This window comes from Hypanus sabinus, chromosome 31, assembly GCF_030144855.1.
Source record: "Hypanus sabinus isolate sHypSab1 chromosome 31, sHypSab1.hap1, whole genome shotgun sequence".
Classification (NCBI taxonomy): Eukaryota; Metazoa; Chordata; class Chondrichthyes; order Myliobatiformes; family Dasyatidae; genus Hypanus; species Hypanus sabinus.
In genome coordinates, this window is record NC_082736.1 from 30,214,339 (window position 1) to 30,232,683 (window position 18,345).

The 18,345-nt window shown below is 38.9% G+C and overlaps 2 protein-coding genes across 4 annotated transcripts in view; one reads left to right on the top strand and one right to left on the bottom strand.

Annotated features, from left to right (window-relative positions):
* LOC132383707 (ADP-ribose glycohydrolase MACROD1-like) overlaps window positions 1-18,345 on the bottom strand; it is a 1,398,038-nt gene that overhangs the window by 1,316,659 nt on the left and 63,034 nt on the right. The gene's annotated exons all lie outside the window — the stretch shown is intronic.
* LOC132384018 (leucine-rich repeat transmembrane protein FLRT1-like) overlaps window positions 1-18,345 on the top strand; it is a 227,851-nt gene that overhangs the window by 206,380 nt on the left and 3,126 nt on the right. For 2 of the 3 annotated variants that reach the window (XM_059955294.1, XM_059955293.1), the window contains exon 2: window positions 10,847-16,582. In XM_059955294.1, the coding sequence (XP_059811277.1) occupies window positions 10,900-12,819 (1,920 nt within the window). In that variant the 5' untranslated portion in view covers window positions 10,847-10,899 and the 3' untranslated portion in view covers window positions 12,820-16,582. Of the gene's footprint in view, window positions 1-8,204; window positions 16,583-18,345 lie in introns of those variants that run through there. The other variant, XM_059955295.1, reaches the window with a different exon arrangement.

The following is an 18,345-nucleotide window of genomic DNA, read 5'->3' on the forward strand; positions in this document are numbered from 1 at the left end:
ACAACACAAAGAATTTAAATCACGCAGACTGTAACACAATTTGAGAACTGGAAAACTCCAAAATCTAGTCCCCAAGCAATATAACCGTGGAATGTCTGTCATAATCTAGACAGAAGCTGAAGAAAAGAAACAGCAGTGAATATCTGTCTGCAGTTTAACTACATGACAGCTCTGGCTCAAATTTATGTGCTCTATAAAGCAATGTACAATGAAGCATATGATTTCATTGTTCTTGAATATATTATGGGGTGAAAGTTGAGGAAGCAGGATACTGTATTTCAATAACATAGAAACATAGAAAATAGGTGCAGGAGTAGGCCATTCGGACCTTCGAGTACGATCATGACTGATCATCCAACTCAGAACCCTGTACCTGCCTTCTCTCCATATCCCCCGATCCCTTTAGCCACAAGGGCAATATCTAAGAAATATTTTTTTTAAATCTTAATAAACTGTATAAGTGAAAATTAAACAATTATGAATGTCAGTTAAACATCAACATAAAGAATTAATCTTTCAGCTCCATGTTAAATAAATCTTACAAGAGAAGTTCAATTTTATTTGTTTTCTGTTAGATACATAAGAAACATAACCGGACAAAGTTACAAACTTACAGCAATTTAAACCCTGGATATGAGGATCAGAAATGCATGATAGGTAAACACAATTCAGTTTTTGTTCTCTACATACCCTGTGTCATGTCATTTCTTCCCATCCCACAACCAAGAAAGTACATTAAGATCACATCCTAGGTATGAGGATCCCCTGGCTGAGGTCTCAGTTTATGACCTCCAGATCCATGACTTTGTAGATGCTTTGTTTCACCTTTGCTCATTGTTGGGTGCTTAGAAGCCTAATGCTGGATATTAGCTTTTACGAAAGCAGCCAGGCAACAATTGGCAGGCTTTCATATGTGGGTGTCTTGTAACAAGTTGTTATCTGGCAGTCGGCTGTTTCAGAACAGTACTCTTGAAGGAGGTGAAGCACCGTTTTCTATTGTGCAGTACAGACACTGGTTTGGTTATGCTTCAAGATCAAGGTCACCCAAACCTCAGTAGTAAAATTGTGGCATGATGAAAGTACTTATGTTTGATAATTCCCAGAGGCCAGGCTCCTAGCTCATTCAATTAAGTATATAAAGGGATAGACCTTTACTCAATAGCTGGAAAACTAAAATCCTCTATCAAAGAGAAAACCTCTGCTGATAAACCCTATCCTCCAATGACAAAAAGTGAATGGGGAGACCCTGGAAATTATGGAGCAATTCCCACATCACTGGAGGCACCTTTGGTGAAGGCAGGCATTAATGAAATTTACCACCTTGAAGATCCCAGCATGGACAATCAAGGACATTGATATTTGAAGATCAAGACCTCAGTCCTGACACAGAACACACTTTTATAGTGAGGAGCAGTGAGACATATGTTTATGAGATCTACCGGATCACATTAAAGCACTCGAAATTCATCACCAGTACGGTCTCACAAAATCTTTCGACTCCATTGGAAGCGTATGAACAAACCAACATCGGCATGCTGTCCCAGGTTAATATCCCTAGAAATGAAGGCCTCGTCATGCTCATTTCACACCACTGTATGGGCCACATGCTTCAGATGTCACTTGAACCAGAAACTAAAAATCAGACCCTCTGTCAAGGGAAGAAATTATCAGATAGAAAGACTAAAACAAAAATACGTGCTCAAAATGCTAATGCTCACTGATTTGGGGAATCTCTTTTCAAAATAAAGAAGCATTTGGGGTGTTATTCAAGCACACAAACAGCAGAAACAGCACAACTACCTCAACAAACTACCAACCTACCCGCCCCGATCTGTGGAAGATGCTGTGATTTCCCCCACACTGGCCTCAGTAGTTGTCTCAGAACACAGAAGAACTTAGGGGAAGCTAGTGATCCTTGCTCCTGAGGGAATGCTAAGAGGATGACTATGATACAATGGTGAATAGTAACTAGCTGGGATGAAGGAAGCTTGGCTCATTTGGTCTGCTCACATTGTCACTATACCTCATAAAGTCCCGTATACAAAAGCTGACAACGTCATTGAAAAAGCAGTTGTTTAGCTGTGCTCAGCTCAAGCTGTTCAGAGGAGGAATTGAAGTGCTAGACAATTAGACCACACTGACTGTAATATTTGGGCATTAAAATACTGTCTGTAATATCTAGGAATTAAAATATGCATGACAAGCTCTAGCACAAATGTGGGAAAATAATTGCCTTTTCTACTTACTTTCAAATTATAGGCTCTTAATGACAAACTAGTAACTTGAACATTTTGAACAAACATTAGGCACACATAAATTCTCAGATTAAAACACTCACTATTAAATTTATGGTTAATATAGTTGCAGACGCTCAATGATATTCTTCTAAAGGAGTACTACCTACACTCAATGATAGGTTTTCCAGTACTTGTTCAAGCTCCAAGTGAGAACACCGAACCTACTTTTCCATCTTTCCCTATTTTTGTCTGACATAAGGAAGGATTAGAGGGGAGATGTGGAAAAGATTTTCATTCAGAGCTGGTTGGGGTCCGTATCTCACTGTACGAACCACCAAACACATTTTTCAAAATGTCTGAAATATACAGAAGAGACATGACAGATTAAGTGCTGGGAAGTGGGATTGGGTAGGTTTTTTCTTAAACTGACAAGAAAATCAACTGTATATCTTTGTTCTGTGTCATAAACCTCAGAAAAAAATGTACTGCTACCAGCTTAATTATTTTTTATTCAAACTGACAGTTTCACATTTAACAACGGCACATATGAGGCCACACAGCTGATGAATTCAAAGCAATGCCAGAGACTGATACAGTTTCACACCAACCGTGTTGCCAGTCAGTGTTGAACTCAATGTTGGACTACCTCAGGGTCTCCAGCTCTGGATTTTTCCTTGAGGTTTACTCCTGAAGCCTTCCCATGAATGGGTATTGCCACAAGGCAGCAGAGGTTTGAGACCAGAGTTTTCCTTCTCCTAGATGAGCTGTCGGCCATGGCTGATGAGCCTCGTCTGCCCGATGAGGCTGGTTTAAGGGGATCAGTAACCTGCTTTAGCTCCTTCTCCCATTAGTAGAAGCTACGCCACATGTGAAGGCCAGGAGCTGGACTTGGTTGTCAGAGGCTATTTGAGGCTCACGCCAATGGGAGCATTTAATAGGTAGTGGGAGCTTGTCCCCATTGCTATCCCTGGCTATGACAACCTCAAGGATCCAATGACACATAACTTGATGCATAAAAATACTTTTTATAGTTCTGATCATGGACTGTTCGGTTTTTTTTTGCAGGAAGGTGATACTAAGGCAATAAACAAATGATTCTGAGTATTGCTGACAGATCTTTACCCTGAAACTCTGCACCCAATTATTCCCATTTTCCAGCTCAGAACAGGTTAATCTACCTTTAAGTATCAAGGCAACTGTTAAATGATGCTTCCTCAAGTCAACAATAATTTGGCCAAACAAAATTGGAAGTATTTTGTCAATCTGAATAGTTAATTATAAACACAAAAAATTCTGTTGATGCTGGAAATCCAGGTTCTTCCAACATTTATCCCTCTTCATCATTTCCTCTAATGTAACATAATCAAAATGTTAATAAAACCAATTGCTGAAACAACAACAATGCTTAGCCATTGGTTTATCTACTGGATGAATGTTCCAATTCATAGAACAATTTGAATATAATTTGGAAGCAGTAACACATACTATCATGCAGAATCTATATCCTGCAAGGAATAGATGAATTTCTCCAAAATTATAAGACATGATAATACCTCCCCAACTCAGTATCCTTACTGTTTATTATATGCGGAGAACCATCAGGCTTTTGAACCAGCGTGGATAATGTCACTCATCTCAAGACTGAACTGATTCCACAATCTATGGACTCACTTTCAAGAAGTCTACAATTCATGTTCACAATATTTATTACTTATTATTTATTTACTTCCCCTATTTGCACATTGGTTGTTTGCCTGTCCCTGTTGTATGCATGTTTTCATTGGTTCTATTGTGCTTCTTTGTATTTACTGTGAATGTCCACAAGAAAATGAATCTCAGGGTTGCAGATGGTGCCACAGAACGTAGAAATTCTACGTGGGCCCTTCAGCCCACATGTTGTAGCATACTCTAGAAGTTACGTAGAATTTCCCTACTTCTATTTTTCTAAGCTCCACGTAAGAGTGTATTAAAAGGCCCTATTGTATCCGCCTCGATCACCGTCACTGGCAGTGCATTCCACACACACACCATTCTCTGTGGGAAAAACTTACCTCCGACATCCCCCCTGTACCTACTTCCAAGCACCTTAAAACTACGCCCCCTCATGTTAGCCATTTCAGCCCTGGGAAAAAGCCTCTGGCTATCCACACAATCAATGCCTCTCATCATCTTATACACCTCTATCAGGTCACCTCTCATCCTCTGTCGCTCTAAGGAGAAAAGACCAAGTTCACTCAACTTATATGTATGTATTTCGATAATATATTTAATTTGAACTTTGTTGTACACTACACTACACACACACACACACACACACGTATTAATATACCTTTATATTAAAATACAGGCCAGAAAGTTTAAAAAAAAACAAAGTTTTATATCCCAGTGTGAAAGAGAAACTCCAGAAAACCTGACTCAATAGAAGCAAAAAATATACATATGCCTTTCAAACTTTCTTAAAGAGTTTCTTTACTGACACTTACCATTTATACTCAATATCTTCACAACAAGTGTTTAAAGCACTTCATTGGTGCCTTTAAAAAGATAATGCATGGGAACAAAGATACCCAAAGCTTAAGGCCATGAAGCCGAAATAAATCTGATCCCTGTCAAACACATTTACGGTAGAGGAGGAGAAGGATCACAGAAAATTGTCACATAAATTTAAGCCGTTGTAAAGGCCATATTTGTTTTAAAGTATTGTAATAAAATACATTTGTTACACTTCACTTTCTGAGTTACAATTCTCTATACTCCCATCCAAGGAACCATCCTTCTGAGGTTTAAAATGTGGTGGAACAACTATTGCTTCTCAAGGGAATAATTTAGGAGAGCAGAGAATCTTAACTTCACAAAACCAATTTAACGCCACTTCTTTGCACAAGGCTGTTTTGTCTCACAGCTGAGCCAAGAAGGCACACAAGATTCAAACTTGACCTCGACATTTGGAAATAACCTCAGTGTGACTCTGGGGCCAAGGTCAAAACACAGTACCAACAGCCACACACAGCACAAAGCACATGTAGCACACAAGATGTCATAAAATATTGTCACACAAAAGAAGACCCTGAATCCATGAATGTTACAGCAGTCTGCAGTCGAATACAACACACCTGTTAAAGTTCAAAGTACATTCATTATCACAGTATGTATACATTATACAACCTTGAGATTTGTCTCTTTACAGGCAGCCACAAAACCCAAAAGAACACATTAAAAAAGACCATCAGACACCCAGTGTACAGAGGGAAAAGAAAACAAATCATGCAAACATTAAAAGCAAAAATTCAATAATATTAAACTATTTATATTTAATATAAAATTCAATTCTGAATTGAAGTCCACAAAGAGACTCCGTCCACAGACCCTTAGTTCAGAGCAGAATTCTGCCAAACAAGCGAATGATAAGTGTTTTTAAATAGGTTCTTCACATAATATCATTAGTAAAAATTGCAATCAAATTCCAGATCCCCCAAGGGATCCTCAGCATTGATAACAGTTATATTTCTACACAAAAATTGATTGTACATTTTCTTCATGGTATTAACCAAAGGTTAAAAGGTCTAAACTGCTAAGCAAATATCATCATAAATTCTCTTCCAGAATCACACACCTTACAATTTGTACGTGTGAGTTAAAATAAATGAAAGCCTGTTAATATATAAAACTGAGGCCTAGTCAGAGTAAATGTTTTTTTATCGAAGCACGTCACCATATACTATCTTGAGATTCCTTGAGATGCCTTGAGATTCCAGGCATTCACAGAGGAACAAAGAAATGCAATAGAATCAATGAAAAACTACGCACTAAGACTGACAAACGAGCAATGTGCAAATACAAAGAAACAAATAATCAATCAATAAATAACAAGAACATGTGTTGTAGAGTCCTTGAAAGTGAGTTCATAAGCTGTGGAATCAATTTAGTGTTGAGGTGAGTGAAGTAATCTACACTGATTGCAGGGGATTAACTGTTCCTGAACCTGGTGGTGTGGTATCTTCTTACTGATGACAGCAGCGAGAGGACAGCATTGCCTGGATGGTAGGGGTCCTTGATGATTGATGGTGCTTTCTTCTGGCAGAATTCCTTGTAAATGTGTTCATTGGTGGGGAGAGCTCTGTCTGTAACAGTCTGGGCTACATCGATTTTTCCATTACTTGGGCATTGGTGCTTCCATGAGGCAACCAGTCAAATGCGCCACTCTACATCTGTAGAAGTTTGTCAGAGTTTTAAATGACATGCCAAATCTCCGCAAACTTCTTTAAAAAAAAAGTGGAGGCGCTGCCATGCAGACTTTGAAATGGTACACGTGCTGGTCCTAGGACAGATCCTCTGAAGTCACTATACCAAGGAATTTAAGGTTACTGACCGTCACTACTTCTATCCCCCTAATGGACCTCTCATTTCTTCCTCCTGTTGTCAATAATCAGCTATTTGGTTTTGCTGATGCTGAGTAAGAGGTTGCTGCTGTGGCACCACTCCACCAGATTTTCAATTTCCCTCTCCAATCATAAAGGGAATTGATGTTTCAAAGGAAGAGAAAGATTCCACGTATTAGTGCAGCAAGGAGAAACTGAATGCAAAATTGTTCATTGTTCAACACAGCAGGGAAGTAATCTATCAGGGCTTTTGCTGCAATGACAGATAAGCACGATTATGGTTGAAGAAACAGGTATGATATAGTGGCACACCAACATAGAACAAGCTCAGGAATGAATAATAACATTAAACTCCGTATTGCTGGGTGCAGTAAATTCTGAGACCAAGCGGATACCAAGTATTACTGCATGCTCAGGTGTATTGACTTGAAAACTACCTTTCAGTTGGATTGCATCCTACCACCCACCACTCTTAGCAAATCTTGCCTCAAAGGAGATGTTTGACCATAACTCTGTGAGGCATTGAAAGAACAGTCCCTAGGCACAGTAGGAAAATCTATGAGGATCCAGGTGAGGCAACACTTCATCTGCAAATCTGCTGGGGTCATCTGTTGTGTCCGGTGCTCCCAATGTGCCCTCCTCTACATTGGTGACACCCATCGTAAATTGGGGAATGCCTTGTCAAGCACCTCCCCTCCATCCGCCACAGTGGGACTTCTTGGTGGCCAACAATGAGGTGACCCTCAAGGTGGAGGAGCAATACCTTATATTCCATCTGGGTAGCCTCCCAACTTGATGGCATGAACATCGATTTCTCTTTCTGGTTAAAAAAAATCCCCCCCCCCACCTTTCCCTATTCCCCACACTGACCATTAACCTCTTTTACCTGCCTATTACTTCCCCTGGGTCCCCTCCTCCTTCCCTTTCTCCTGAGATCCACTCTCCTCTCCTATCAGATTCCTTCCTCTCCAGCCCGTTACCTATTCTACCCATCTGGCTTCACCTATCACCTTCCAGCTAGCCTCCTTCCCCTCTACCACCTCTTTATTCCGGCATCTTCCCACTTCTTTTTCAGCCCCAAAGATGGGTCTCGGGGTGAAATGTCAACTGTTTATTCATTTCCATGAACGCTTCCTGATCTGCTGAGTTCTCCGGCATTTTGTGTGCGTTGCCGTTTTGGATTCCAATATATGCAGACTTTCTCATGTTTGTGATATGGCACAAGACCGTAGAACAAAATACTTCATTAATAGAACATTCAAACAGGCAATATGTAAGTATGACATAATCTTAGATATCATGGGTTAAAGGTGAAAGGTGAAAAAATTTAAAGGGAACAGGAGGGAAAACATCTTCATTCAGAGGGTGGTGAGACTGTAGAACGAGCTGTCAGCAAAAGTGGCGCATGTGAGCTTGCTTTCAATGTTTAAGAGAAGTTTGGATAGGTACATGGATGGTACCTATCCAATCTTCCTTTGTATGGAGGGCTGTAGTCCCAATGCAGGTCGATGGGAGTAGGCAGTTTAAATGGTTTTGACCTGGACTAGATGGGCCAAAGGGCCTGTTTCTGTGCTGTACTTTTTCTACGACTATTAATAAGAAAGAAGATCGTTCTCTGGTAAATCCTTCTTGCACAGTCAGAGACTCAATGTCACCTTATGCTGCCCATGAAGCAGTTGTGCTGGGAATGAGAAACCATCTATCTACTTCTGGAATGTGCATCTGTCTGGAAAGAAATTCAGTGATTTCTTCGGAAGTTTGAGGCAGGCAGCTGTACAGTGCAGAACTCCTGTGCTCTTTGGACTTTTCTCAGGGGCACACTTTGACTGAACCATCAACTGCTGTCAAAGATGATCAACTCTGTGAAAGATCGACATAAAATTTACTGGTTTTCCAATACAATGAGACGTCCACCACCGAATGCTGCAGACTGTCACATTCCATGGTCTATGATACATACTGGGGGATGCACTGAAGAGTGACCCAGCTGCCATGAACAGTTTTATGGAGCTAAAACCAATGTTTTAAAAAATCCTTAGATTGTTTCCACAGGGAATCAATGAAAAGGAAAACTGAACATAACGTAGATATAACAATATTTCTTGTGTGGCAGTGCTGAGAAGTGTGAGAATGCATATACTATAAACACAAAAAAGTCCGCAGATGCTGAAAATCAGAAGTAACCCACATACAAAATGCTGGGGGAACTCAGCAGCATCTATGGAAATGAATAAATTGTAGACGTTTAGGCCCTTGATCCTTCTTCAGGACTGGAAAGGAAGGGGAGGAAGCTGTCTGATAATAAATATACTCTATACATTTAAAATTTTTAATAAAATAATACTTTCAAATAAATAAAAGGTGTTAATGAATTTTCCAGTAGAAATACAGCCTTGTGTTCTAATTTTGAGGCATCATGAACTAAGACATAGGAAAATAAACAAGCTCCCAAACGAAGAGGATGGTCAAGTTTACATAATTCTCAATCAATCGTTGTAAAGCAAAAGAGAGGACAATATGCATTTACGGATTCTGATATGGGATACCTGGATAATTTACACTTCGTCGTTCCTCCAGACTCCAAACTTCTTCCAAACTACAAGCAGACCAAAACAACAAAGAAACAGTATCTTCCTTCTCACCCAGTAATAAGTGACAGAAACAGATGTTTATAATTCACCCCACTTGTGACCTTGTCCATGAAAATCAATCGGGTCAAATCCATGCACAGACAGCTTTGAATTAGTGTCAAAAATACTTGTGAAACTACAGAAACAGTTCAAGCATGTTGTAAATGTTAATAGCACGACTAAAAGTAATTCCATTTGGAATCAATATAATCATTTTTAACATCTAATCTGAAAATTAATATATTTTGTGACCAAAACCCCCAATTTTCATGAATTTATATCTATCGTAGTCAAAGTACAGGTGTGAACTGAGAAGGGAATCTTTGCTAATTGACTAAGCAAGTGTTTAACTCCAAAGTGAACTCAGTGTGAATACAACTTCATGAAAGAATCAGGCTCCCAGAAATAACACTTCCTGAGGAAAAAATGTGTTCTCATTTCAGAAAACATACCTTAACGTAGTAGAACAGCAAGAACTGCTCTTAATTAGAAATCCTTGATTTTGATCAAATCTTTGATTTATATTTAACCTTAAGGAATTTTGTTACTACCAGGTAAAATTAGTTCGGTGGTTATTCTTATCGCCACATTCATTTTCGTATGTAAATGCTAGGAATGTAAAGTTTTAATTTAAGTTAAGTCAATTTTATGGCATTTTTATACCACCGCGCAAATTTCTGGAGAGTAACAGGCTCTTTCCCAGGGCTGAATTGGTTGCCACGAGAGGACACAGGTTTAAGGTGCTGGGGAGTAGGTACAGAGGAGATGTCAGGGTAAATATTTTACTCAGAGAGTGGTAAGTGCATGGAATGGGCTGCCGGTAATGGTGGTGGAGGCAGATACGATAGTGTCTTTTAAGAGACTTTTCGATAGGTACATGGAGCTTAGAAAAACAGAGGGCTATGAGTAAGCCTAGTAATTTCTAAGGTAGGGACCTGTTTGGTACAACTTTGTGGGCCTGTATTGTGCTGTAGGTTTTCTGTGTTTCTAACAACTCTGTCCTGGCTTTGCATGATCACATACTGCTCACTCTAAGCCACTATCCAAGCAAATCTGACAACAGATCAAACGATTAGAAAAAATAATGTTTCTACTGGTGGGTAAATAAGCCCTTGTATGTCTTCAAGTTCATTGACAGAAGGAAAGCGCACTTTAGCAGTGAGCTTCACTAAGGGCAGCTTCTACCCTGCTGTTAAAAGACAACTGAATCCCTGGTAGGGTTCTTGACCTCGCAGTTTACCTCGTTATGATCTTGCGCCTCATTGCCTACCTGCACTGCACTTCCTTTGTCGACGTTGCACTTTATACTTCATTCTTGTTTTACCTGAATGCACTGTGTAAAGATCTGATCTGTATGAACAGTAAAGCAACGCAAGTTTTTCACAGTACATGTGACAATAATAAACCAATTCCAATTACGACATTTTTCATTAGTGTAGACAGCCAATTCAGAAGGCAAGGGAATTGCAACTTACCAGTTATGAAAAATGAAATTACAGAACTGTCATCTTGTTTGGGGAATTGTGCATGAGGAAGAAAGGGTGAGAAGAATTATTGTTCATTAACTAACATGTATTTTCTAATTTCTCCTACCCTGCAGATTATAAGCGGACAGAAATATAAATTACCAACCTCCGAATGTTGCTTTGAACAATGGATTTCAAAAATTGTTTATTGTTCTGCGCTACCATCCCAACATTACTGATGCCAAGTGTTTTATCCGCTTGTCCTTCGATGTGTCGGTGTGACAATGGATTTGTTTACTGCAATGATCGGGAATTGTCATCCATTCCTGCCAAAATACCAGAAGACTCCACAACACTTTTCCTGCAAAATAACCAGATTAACAATGCCGGGATCCCAAACAAACTGAAGTATCTTTTGAACATAAAAGTGATTTATCTTTATGAAAATTCTTTGGACGAGTTTCCAATAAACCTTCCTAGATCACTCAGAGAGCTGCACCTTCAAGACAACAACATTAGGGCCATTACCCATGATGCACTGGCAAGGATTCCTCTCCTGGAAAAGTTACATCTGGATGATAACTCAGTGTCCACAGTTAGTATTGAGGAAGACGCTTTTGCTGACAGTAAGCACCTTAAACTGCTCTTCCTATCGAGGAATCACCTGAGCAGCATCCCGACTGGTCTTCCGAAAACACTGGAGGAATTGAGATTGGATGACAACCGAATTGCAACCATTCCACAATATGCTTTCAAAGGTTTAGTCAACTTGAGGCGTTTGGTATTGGATGGTAACCTTTTAGCTAATCAAAGAATTGCAGATGAAACTTTCAGCAGGCTGCAAAATCTGACTGAACTTTCACTGATCAGAAACTCCCTGAGTTTTCCGCCAACAAATCTTCCCAGTTCAAATTTACAAAAGCTGTATCTTCAGGATAACCTCATTAGTTATGTTCCACCCAATGCTTTTTCAAAAATGAGGCAGATGCAGAGACTGGACATATCGAACAACAATCTAACGAGTTTGCCCAAAGGAGTCTTTGACGACTTGGTCAACTTGAATCAGCTGCTGTTACGCAACAACCCTTGGTACTGCGGCTGCAAGATGATGTGGCTGAGAGACTGGTTGCAAACAACAGCGTTTCACGTTAACGTGAGGGGGTTGATGTGCCAAGGTCCCGAAAAAGTTCGAGGAATGGCGGTCAAAGACATCAAAACAGAAATGAATGAATGTTTACGTGGTGGCAATCCAGCTCCAAAGACAACCCCAATCATACATACGGTAACTGCCACTCAAGGATTACATTTCACATATAAACCAAGGCAGCCAAACTTGAAGCCACCAGATTTGACTGTAGACCATCCTTTGTCCGGAGGGTCGGGAACAAAACCAATAATCATCAATGTAATGCCTTTAACAGCTGACAGCATTCGCATAACATGGAGGACAATGTTGCCGGTCAGTTCCTTCAGGCTTAGTTGGCTGAGACTCGACCATAACCCGTCAGTCGGGTCCATCACTGAAACCTTGGTACAAGGAGACCAGACTGAATATCTTCTCACAGCCCTTGAGCCCAAGTCGACCTACATCATCTGCATGGTTACGATGGAGGCCAGCAATTTCTATGTAAGAGATGAGACTCCGGTCTGTGCTAAAGCTGAGACTGCTGATCTGTATAGCCCGACCACAACGTTAAACCGGGAGCAAGAGGAATCGGACCAAGTAGTCCTACCCCTGGCTGGTATTATTGGAGGCGCATCAGCTTTAGTATTCATTGTTGTTGTCCTTGCAGCATTCTGCTGTTACGTCAACAACAACCGGAATGTTTTCTCACAGGATCAACCATACAACAGAGGCTGTAGGAAAAAGGACGACTACGCAGAGGCAGGGACAAAAAAAGACAATTCCATTTTAGAAATCCGAGGGAGTGGGTTTCAGATGATACCACTCAACAACCAACAACGACCGAAGGAGGAGTATGTGATCCACACCATATTTCCATCCAATGGGACAAGTATTTACAAGAACAGTCATAGAACAGCACTTGGCAGTAACCGAGGTTACAGAGACGGTGGGATACCAGATGCTGAATACTCTTACACGTGATTGCAGAGATGCTTTACGGCATTTTTCATCTCCAATGCACTGCAAACAAAAGATACTTACAAAAAAAAATCATAAAAACCATTAGGGACAAAACACAAAGTCCAGCAGAAAATGCCTGGCACAATATTTTGTACATTTGTCATATAATTTATATTTAATATGCTTAAAAGATTAAAAAAGCTGGATATTTAGAAAGAAAACACAGCTTCCTAATTGTATTCAAGCCATTCTTTCTTTTGCATTTTGGTTAGAAGTGGGATAAAGAATGAACAGCCTACTCTGGAATCATAAGGCATTTTAAAGACTCAGAAGTGTTTTAGTATCAAACAAGTAAACAATGTAGAAATTCTTTTAGCAATGCATTCTTTTCCCACCATGTTGAAGATTTACTGCATATGGTTCAGCAAAACATACATGCATACATACATATATATATATATATATATATAGATATATATAAAAATTCTGTTTCTCTGTGCAGGATTTAAATTTCCCCATACTTCCAGTGGTATCATCTGTTGATGTTTTGTTTCCCTCTGTTCTGCAAAGTGTTTTAAAAGAGAAAATTAGTTTTAAGATATTTAGTTCTTTATGGTGTTGCTTGTGGTGTTGTTTTAGGACATTATCATAATTGGGAAAACAGAGTATCATTGTTACTTTTGAAGACAGTTTTGCTAAAACATTTAAAAAAATAAGTTAGATATTTATGTACCTAGACCATGAATTATATGTCCTTAAATGAGAAGCCAAATGGACATAATAATGGTTAGCTGACCTGTCATGGCATTTGATTCTCTCAACTTAACTCTGAGAACTATTGCAGGAAAAGCTGCAACTGAAACAAATTTAAACACAATAGAAAAATTTGCAATTTATTTGAATAATTTACGAGCCTTAGATCTGTTCTGTAGTTACATTTATTTCCATAATACAAAGTGTAGAATATCTGACGTCACAGTGAATTTGGTTTTGACAAACTATCTGTGTTAAGTGAAATGCCCTGCCTTTTTTTTTATAAAAGCTCCCTAATTTTAAGGAAAACAATATGATTTCTGAAATGACTCGTAAACTAAATGTTCAAAGGGTTAATAACTTTCTTCATAAAAGAAATTAGTCCAAATGTTGTGAAAAGAACACATTTAAACTGAAACACGCCCAAGGCTTGGTGTGAAATATGTTTCAGTGATAAAAAGTGATGCTTCTGATGGAAATATGTTTCAATATACCAGAGCTGCACAAGTGTATTATCTACTGCTAACCTAAGCATTGGAGGCTCATCTTCCTCATTTTTGTCCCCTCTATGGTGATGCATTTTTATGTTCTGAGAATTCTTTCGGGAAATGTATACATCTTTACTGAAAGCAACTTCTGTTTCAAACAGTGTTCATTTTATTCCTGTTTATTAGTGACAAGATTTCCTGAACATTTGAGTTGATAGCCTCAAACTTTTCTACCTAGCAGATACAGTAATACCCTGGATTGATGATTAACAGAAATAATAATGAAGATTATATAGAAGTTTGACAGTGAATAATTTTTAAACATGATTAGCAAGTCACAACTGACTTTTTAAAGAAATTCTCTTTAAACTATAAAATGCTCTAATATTTTTATGACCTTAAGTATTGTTATCAGGATCATATTTCCACACTAATGATAATGTGATATTGAATATTAAAAGATCTGGAGAGAGAGTGGTGGAGAGGATGTTTCATATAGCACGTGAGTGTAGGACCAGAGGACACAGCCTCAAAATACAGAGACGTCCCTTTAGAACAGAGATGAAGAGGAATTTGTTCAGCAATGAATCTGTGCAATTTATTGACACAGATGGCTGTGGAGGCCAAGTCATTGGGTATTTTCAAACAGAGGTTGAGAGGTTCTTCATTAGTAAGGATGTTAAAAGATTACAGGGAGAAGGCAAGAGAATGGGATTGAGAAAGGTGATGGAATGATGGAGCAGACTCAATGGGCCAAATGGCCTAATTTTGCTCCTTATGGTCATTGTGTTACATCATCCCATCTTTTACAGTCATTTCACAGTTCTAATTTGTATCTAACCATAAAATACTGATTTATTTTAAATTAGAGAATTTTAATGAGAATATTCACTACATTGCCTGCTCGCATTTTTCCCCACTCCAACCTCCCACCAAACCCAACACTTTTAAATTACTTTCAGAAATGGCATTTAAAAAAAAGATCGACAAAATATAATAGAAAGATTTTTACACTAGTAGGATATAGATTTTCATTCCAGATAGGCTGAACATTCTGCACTTTAACTACTTAAGTATACACCTGATAGCTTCAGATCATCTTGGCTGTCGCACCAGTCAGACCAGATGAAAGCAGAACCACTCAAATAACTTGCTTACCGCAGCAATGTTGGCATTTATACTTTACGCCTCAGAAGAGTCAGAATTATAATAGATCCTCAAATTAAAATGATTGTTAAAAATACTTCACTTAATCAAACGTTATACAAAGCATTTGTCTCAACCACTCAGAATGTAATTAAAATGCAGTGCATAGTCCATGCAGGCAGTAGAGTGCATAAAACAAAATATTGATTCTAATCCACTGCGCCATTATTCGGGAAAGATGTACATTTACAGCTTTAAAGTGAGAGCACACCTCATTGCAGTGCGATACATTTTCAAAATGAGAAAAACGAGCCACCAGCAATCTTTGCAGCATCATTCTAAAAAAACAGGAGAACTGCCAATACTTCCAGCAGACTGATTTACAAACTGTTCTGAGCAGGCAACCGTGAATAATTATCCACTTCAATGTTACATGTAGAACTGAACATTCAGCATTCTCAACCTTGTCAATTCAGCAAAGCTGACCCTGACAACAATATATACTCCGTGGCCACTTTATTATGTACCGCCTGTACCTAATAAAGTGGCCACGGAGTGTACGTTCATGGCCATCCACTTCAAGGTTCGAGATGCTCCACTGTTCGAGATAACCATACACCACTGTTGTAGCGGGGTGGTTATTTGAGTTATAGTCGCCTTCCTGCCAGCTTGAGCTGGTCTGGCCATTCTCCTCAGACCCCTCTCATTAACGAGGCATTTTCACCCTCAGAACTGATACTCACTGGATGTCTTTTTGTTTCCTGCACCCTTCTCTGTACTCTAGAGACTGTTGTGGTGAAGAATCCGAGGAGATCAGCAGTTTCTGAGGTACTCAAACCACCCCATCTGGCGCCAAAAAATCATTCCACATCAAAGTCACTTCAGTCACATTCTGCTGTTTGGTCTGAACAACAACTGGACCTCGTGACCATGTCCGCATCCTTTTATGCATTGTGTCTCTGCCACATGTTTGGCTGATTAGAGTAAGTGTACGGGTGTACCTAATAAAGTGACCACTGAGAGTATCTGAAAATTCCAAACTACAGGCTAATAAAAGAAAAGGTGGTTTTAGTGCAAGTACTGTAAGAATAAACTATTATAATAAGTCACCAATCTTGACTCATACTTTTACCTCATAGGTTTTCAAGTTTAATGCCATCAAGAGAAATGGTCCACCCTCAGTTTAATATATCAAAAATATATTTTACACGCTCCAGCAAATTACCAGGTTGGCCTTCTTAGAGAAAAGTAAATAATAAGGGACTTCTGTCTGTAAAATTTACTTAAAGGTATCTCCACCCTGGGGTTGCAAACAAAGACCAAGAGAAGTAGCGAAGGACATCATGGCACAGTTACACAGGTAGAGGGGCCTCCCATCTGGAAAAAAGTGAAAAGAGGTGAAGGGTTTTTTTAATTATATTTCTTTGTTTGGGAGACCCTTTAAAAGTCCATGTCTCAATGAAGTGCAAAACATGACTAATTTATACACCTGTTAAAATTTATTACTTTGAAATGTATTTGTCTTGGGTTTCTCTGATAGACTCTTTGGTTCAAAAAGGTACGGATACTTATTTCCCAATATGCCATGCAGCTAGGAAGGCAGCTGCTTAATTCTCTAGTTCGCCTCTCTGACCTTTCTTCCTACGTCCAAACTATAATGTCTGCACTGTTAGATTATCCATTCAGTTACCATTCAGGCAGGGTAACATAAACAGGATCAAGAATTCAGCCAATGCCCAATTACACACACCAGCACAGCAGTGTGGAACATTAATCTCATGACTCAACACTTGTACAAGTTGAAGTAAGAAAAGTACTCCTTGACCCAAAATACTTAAATTCAATTTTGCCCCTGACTTAAATGATCTGAAGTAAAGCAAAAAGTCATCACCCTAATGTCATACAAATTGGTGTCCTCAAACAGAACTTCATCTGGAAGTCTATACAGAGCAGCATGACGCTTTACAGTACCGGCGACACATGTTCAATTCCCACTGCTGCCTGTAAGCTCTCGCATGCTGGTGCTCCGGTTTTCTTCCACAGTCCAAAGACACATCACTTGGTAGGTTAATTAGTCATTGTAAATTATCCCAATTTACAATAAACAAGGGTTAAATTGGGGGGTTGTTGGGCGGCACAGTTCAAAGGACTAGAAGGGCCTATTCTGCACTGTATCTCCATAAAGAGATAAATAATTAATAAAACTGCAGAAGGGATTTATGTCCTATCAGAATCAACTTTTCAAGAGTAATACAGATCTTTCACATACTCAGATTTATGATTAACTGAAATCCAAATGAAAAAACAAGCCCCTAAAATGTGTTTCCTTCACTCATCCTTTCCTGATTATTAAGCTTCTCTTCCTAAATATCTCAGTCTCTCGAGTTCTGCATCCTCCTTCAAAATGTTCCGTAAGAGTTATTTAAACTATTTGTCACATGCTCTATCCTTGGTTGTTTGATAAGACATTGGGACATTTTACAATGTTAGTGTAGTTATTGTTGTTGAAATGCAAGTTATTGTGTTGAAAAAAATCATCATCAACTCTCTGCTGATCCTTTGATACCATACTGCTCTGCACCAAAAAAGAACCCTTATCCACTTCTCTCATAATTCCTTGAAAGGGTAGATAACATAGTACTGTTTTTTTCTTCAACAGGCCAATCTTTTACTGTCTGACCACCATCACGGGCATTACATGTGTACTCTGAAATAGAAAAGCATTACCCATCAGAAAGCTAAATTATGGATGTTTTCCCATAACCTTCTAATCTCATCATTGAAAATGTAAAATCTCCTGTGTTCAGAGAATAATTGCCACAGCTAAATGCACCACCTACCTACTCAGACATATCACCATCATTTTAGTTCAGTGCCTAACAACCTGCTAATTTGCTTTATATAAAATTCACTTCACATTAACCCAACCTTGAAATGTCACAAAATCAATATTTAATTCATAAGTAACAATCTTTACAAATTCTAAATAATTACCTTTATTGTCTTTCCTCATTTCCAACAACATGAACAATTGTGTGCATGGTGAAATCATAATGGCAAAGATAATCATGATCAAAATATTCCTAGAAAAAATTATATTACGTGACTCAGCTGGTATTCCCCATTGCACGAATTGTCCTTTTATAGCATTTGGCACTAG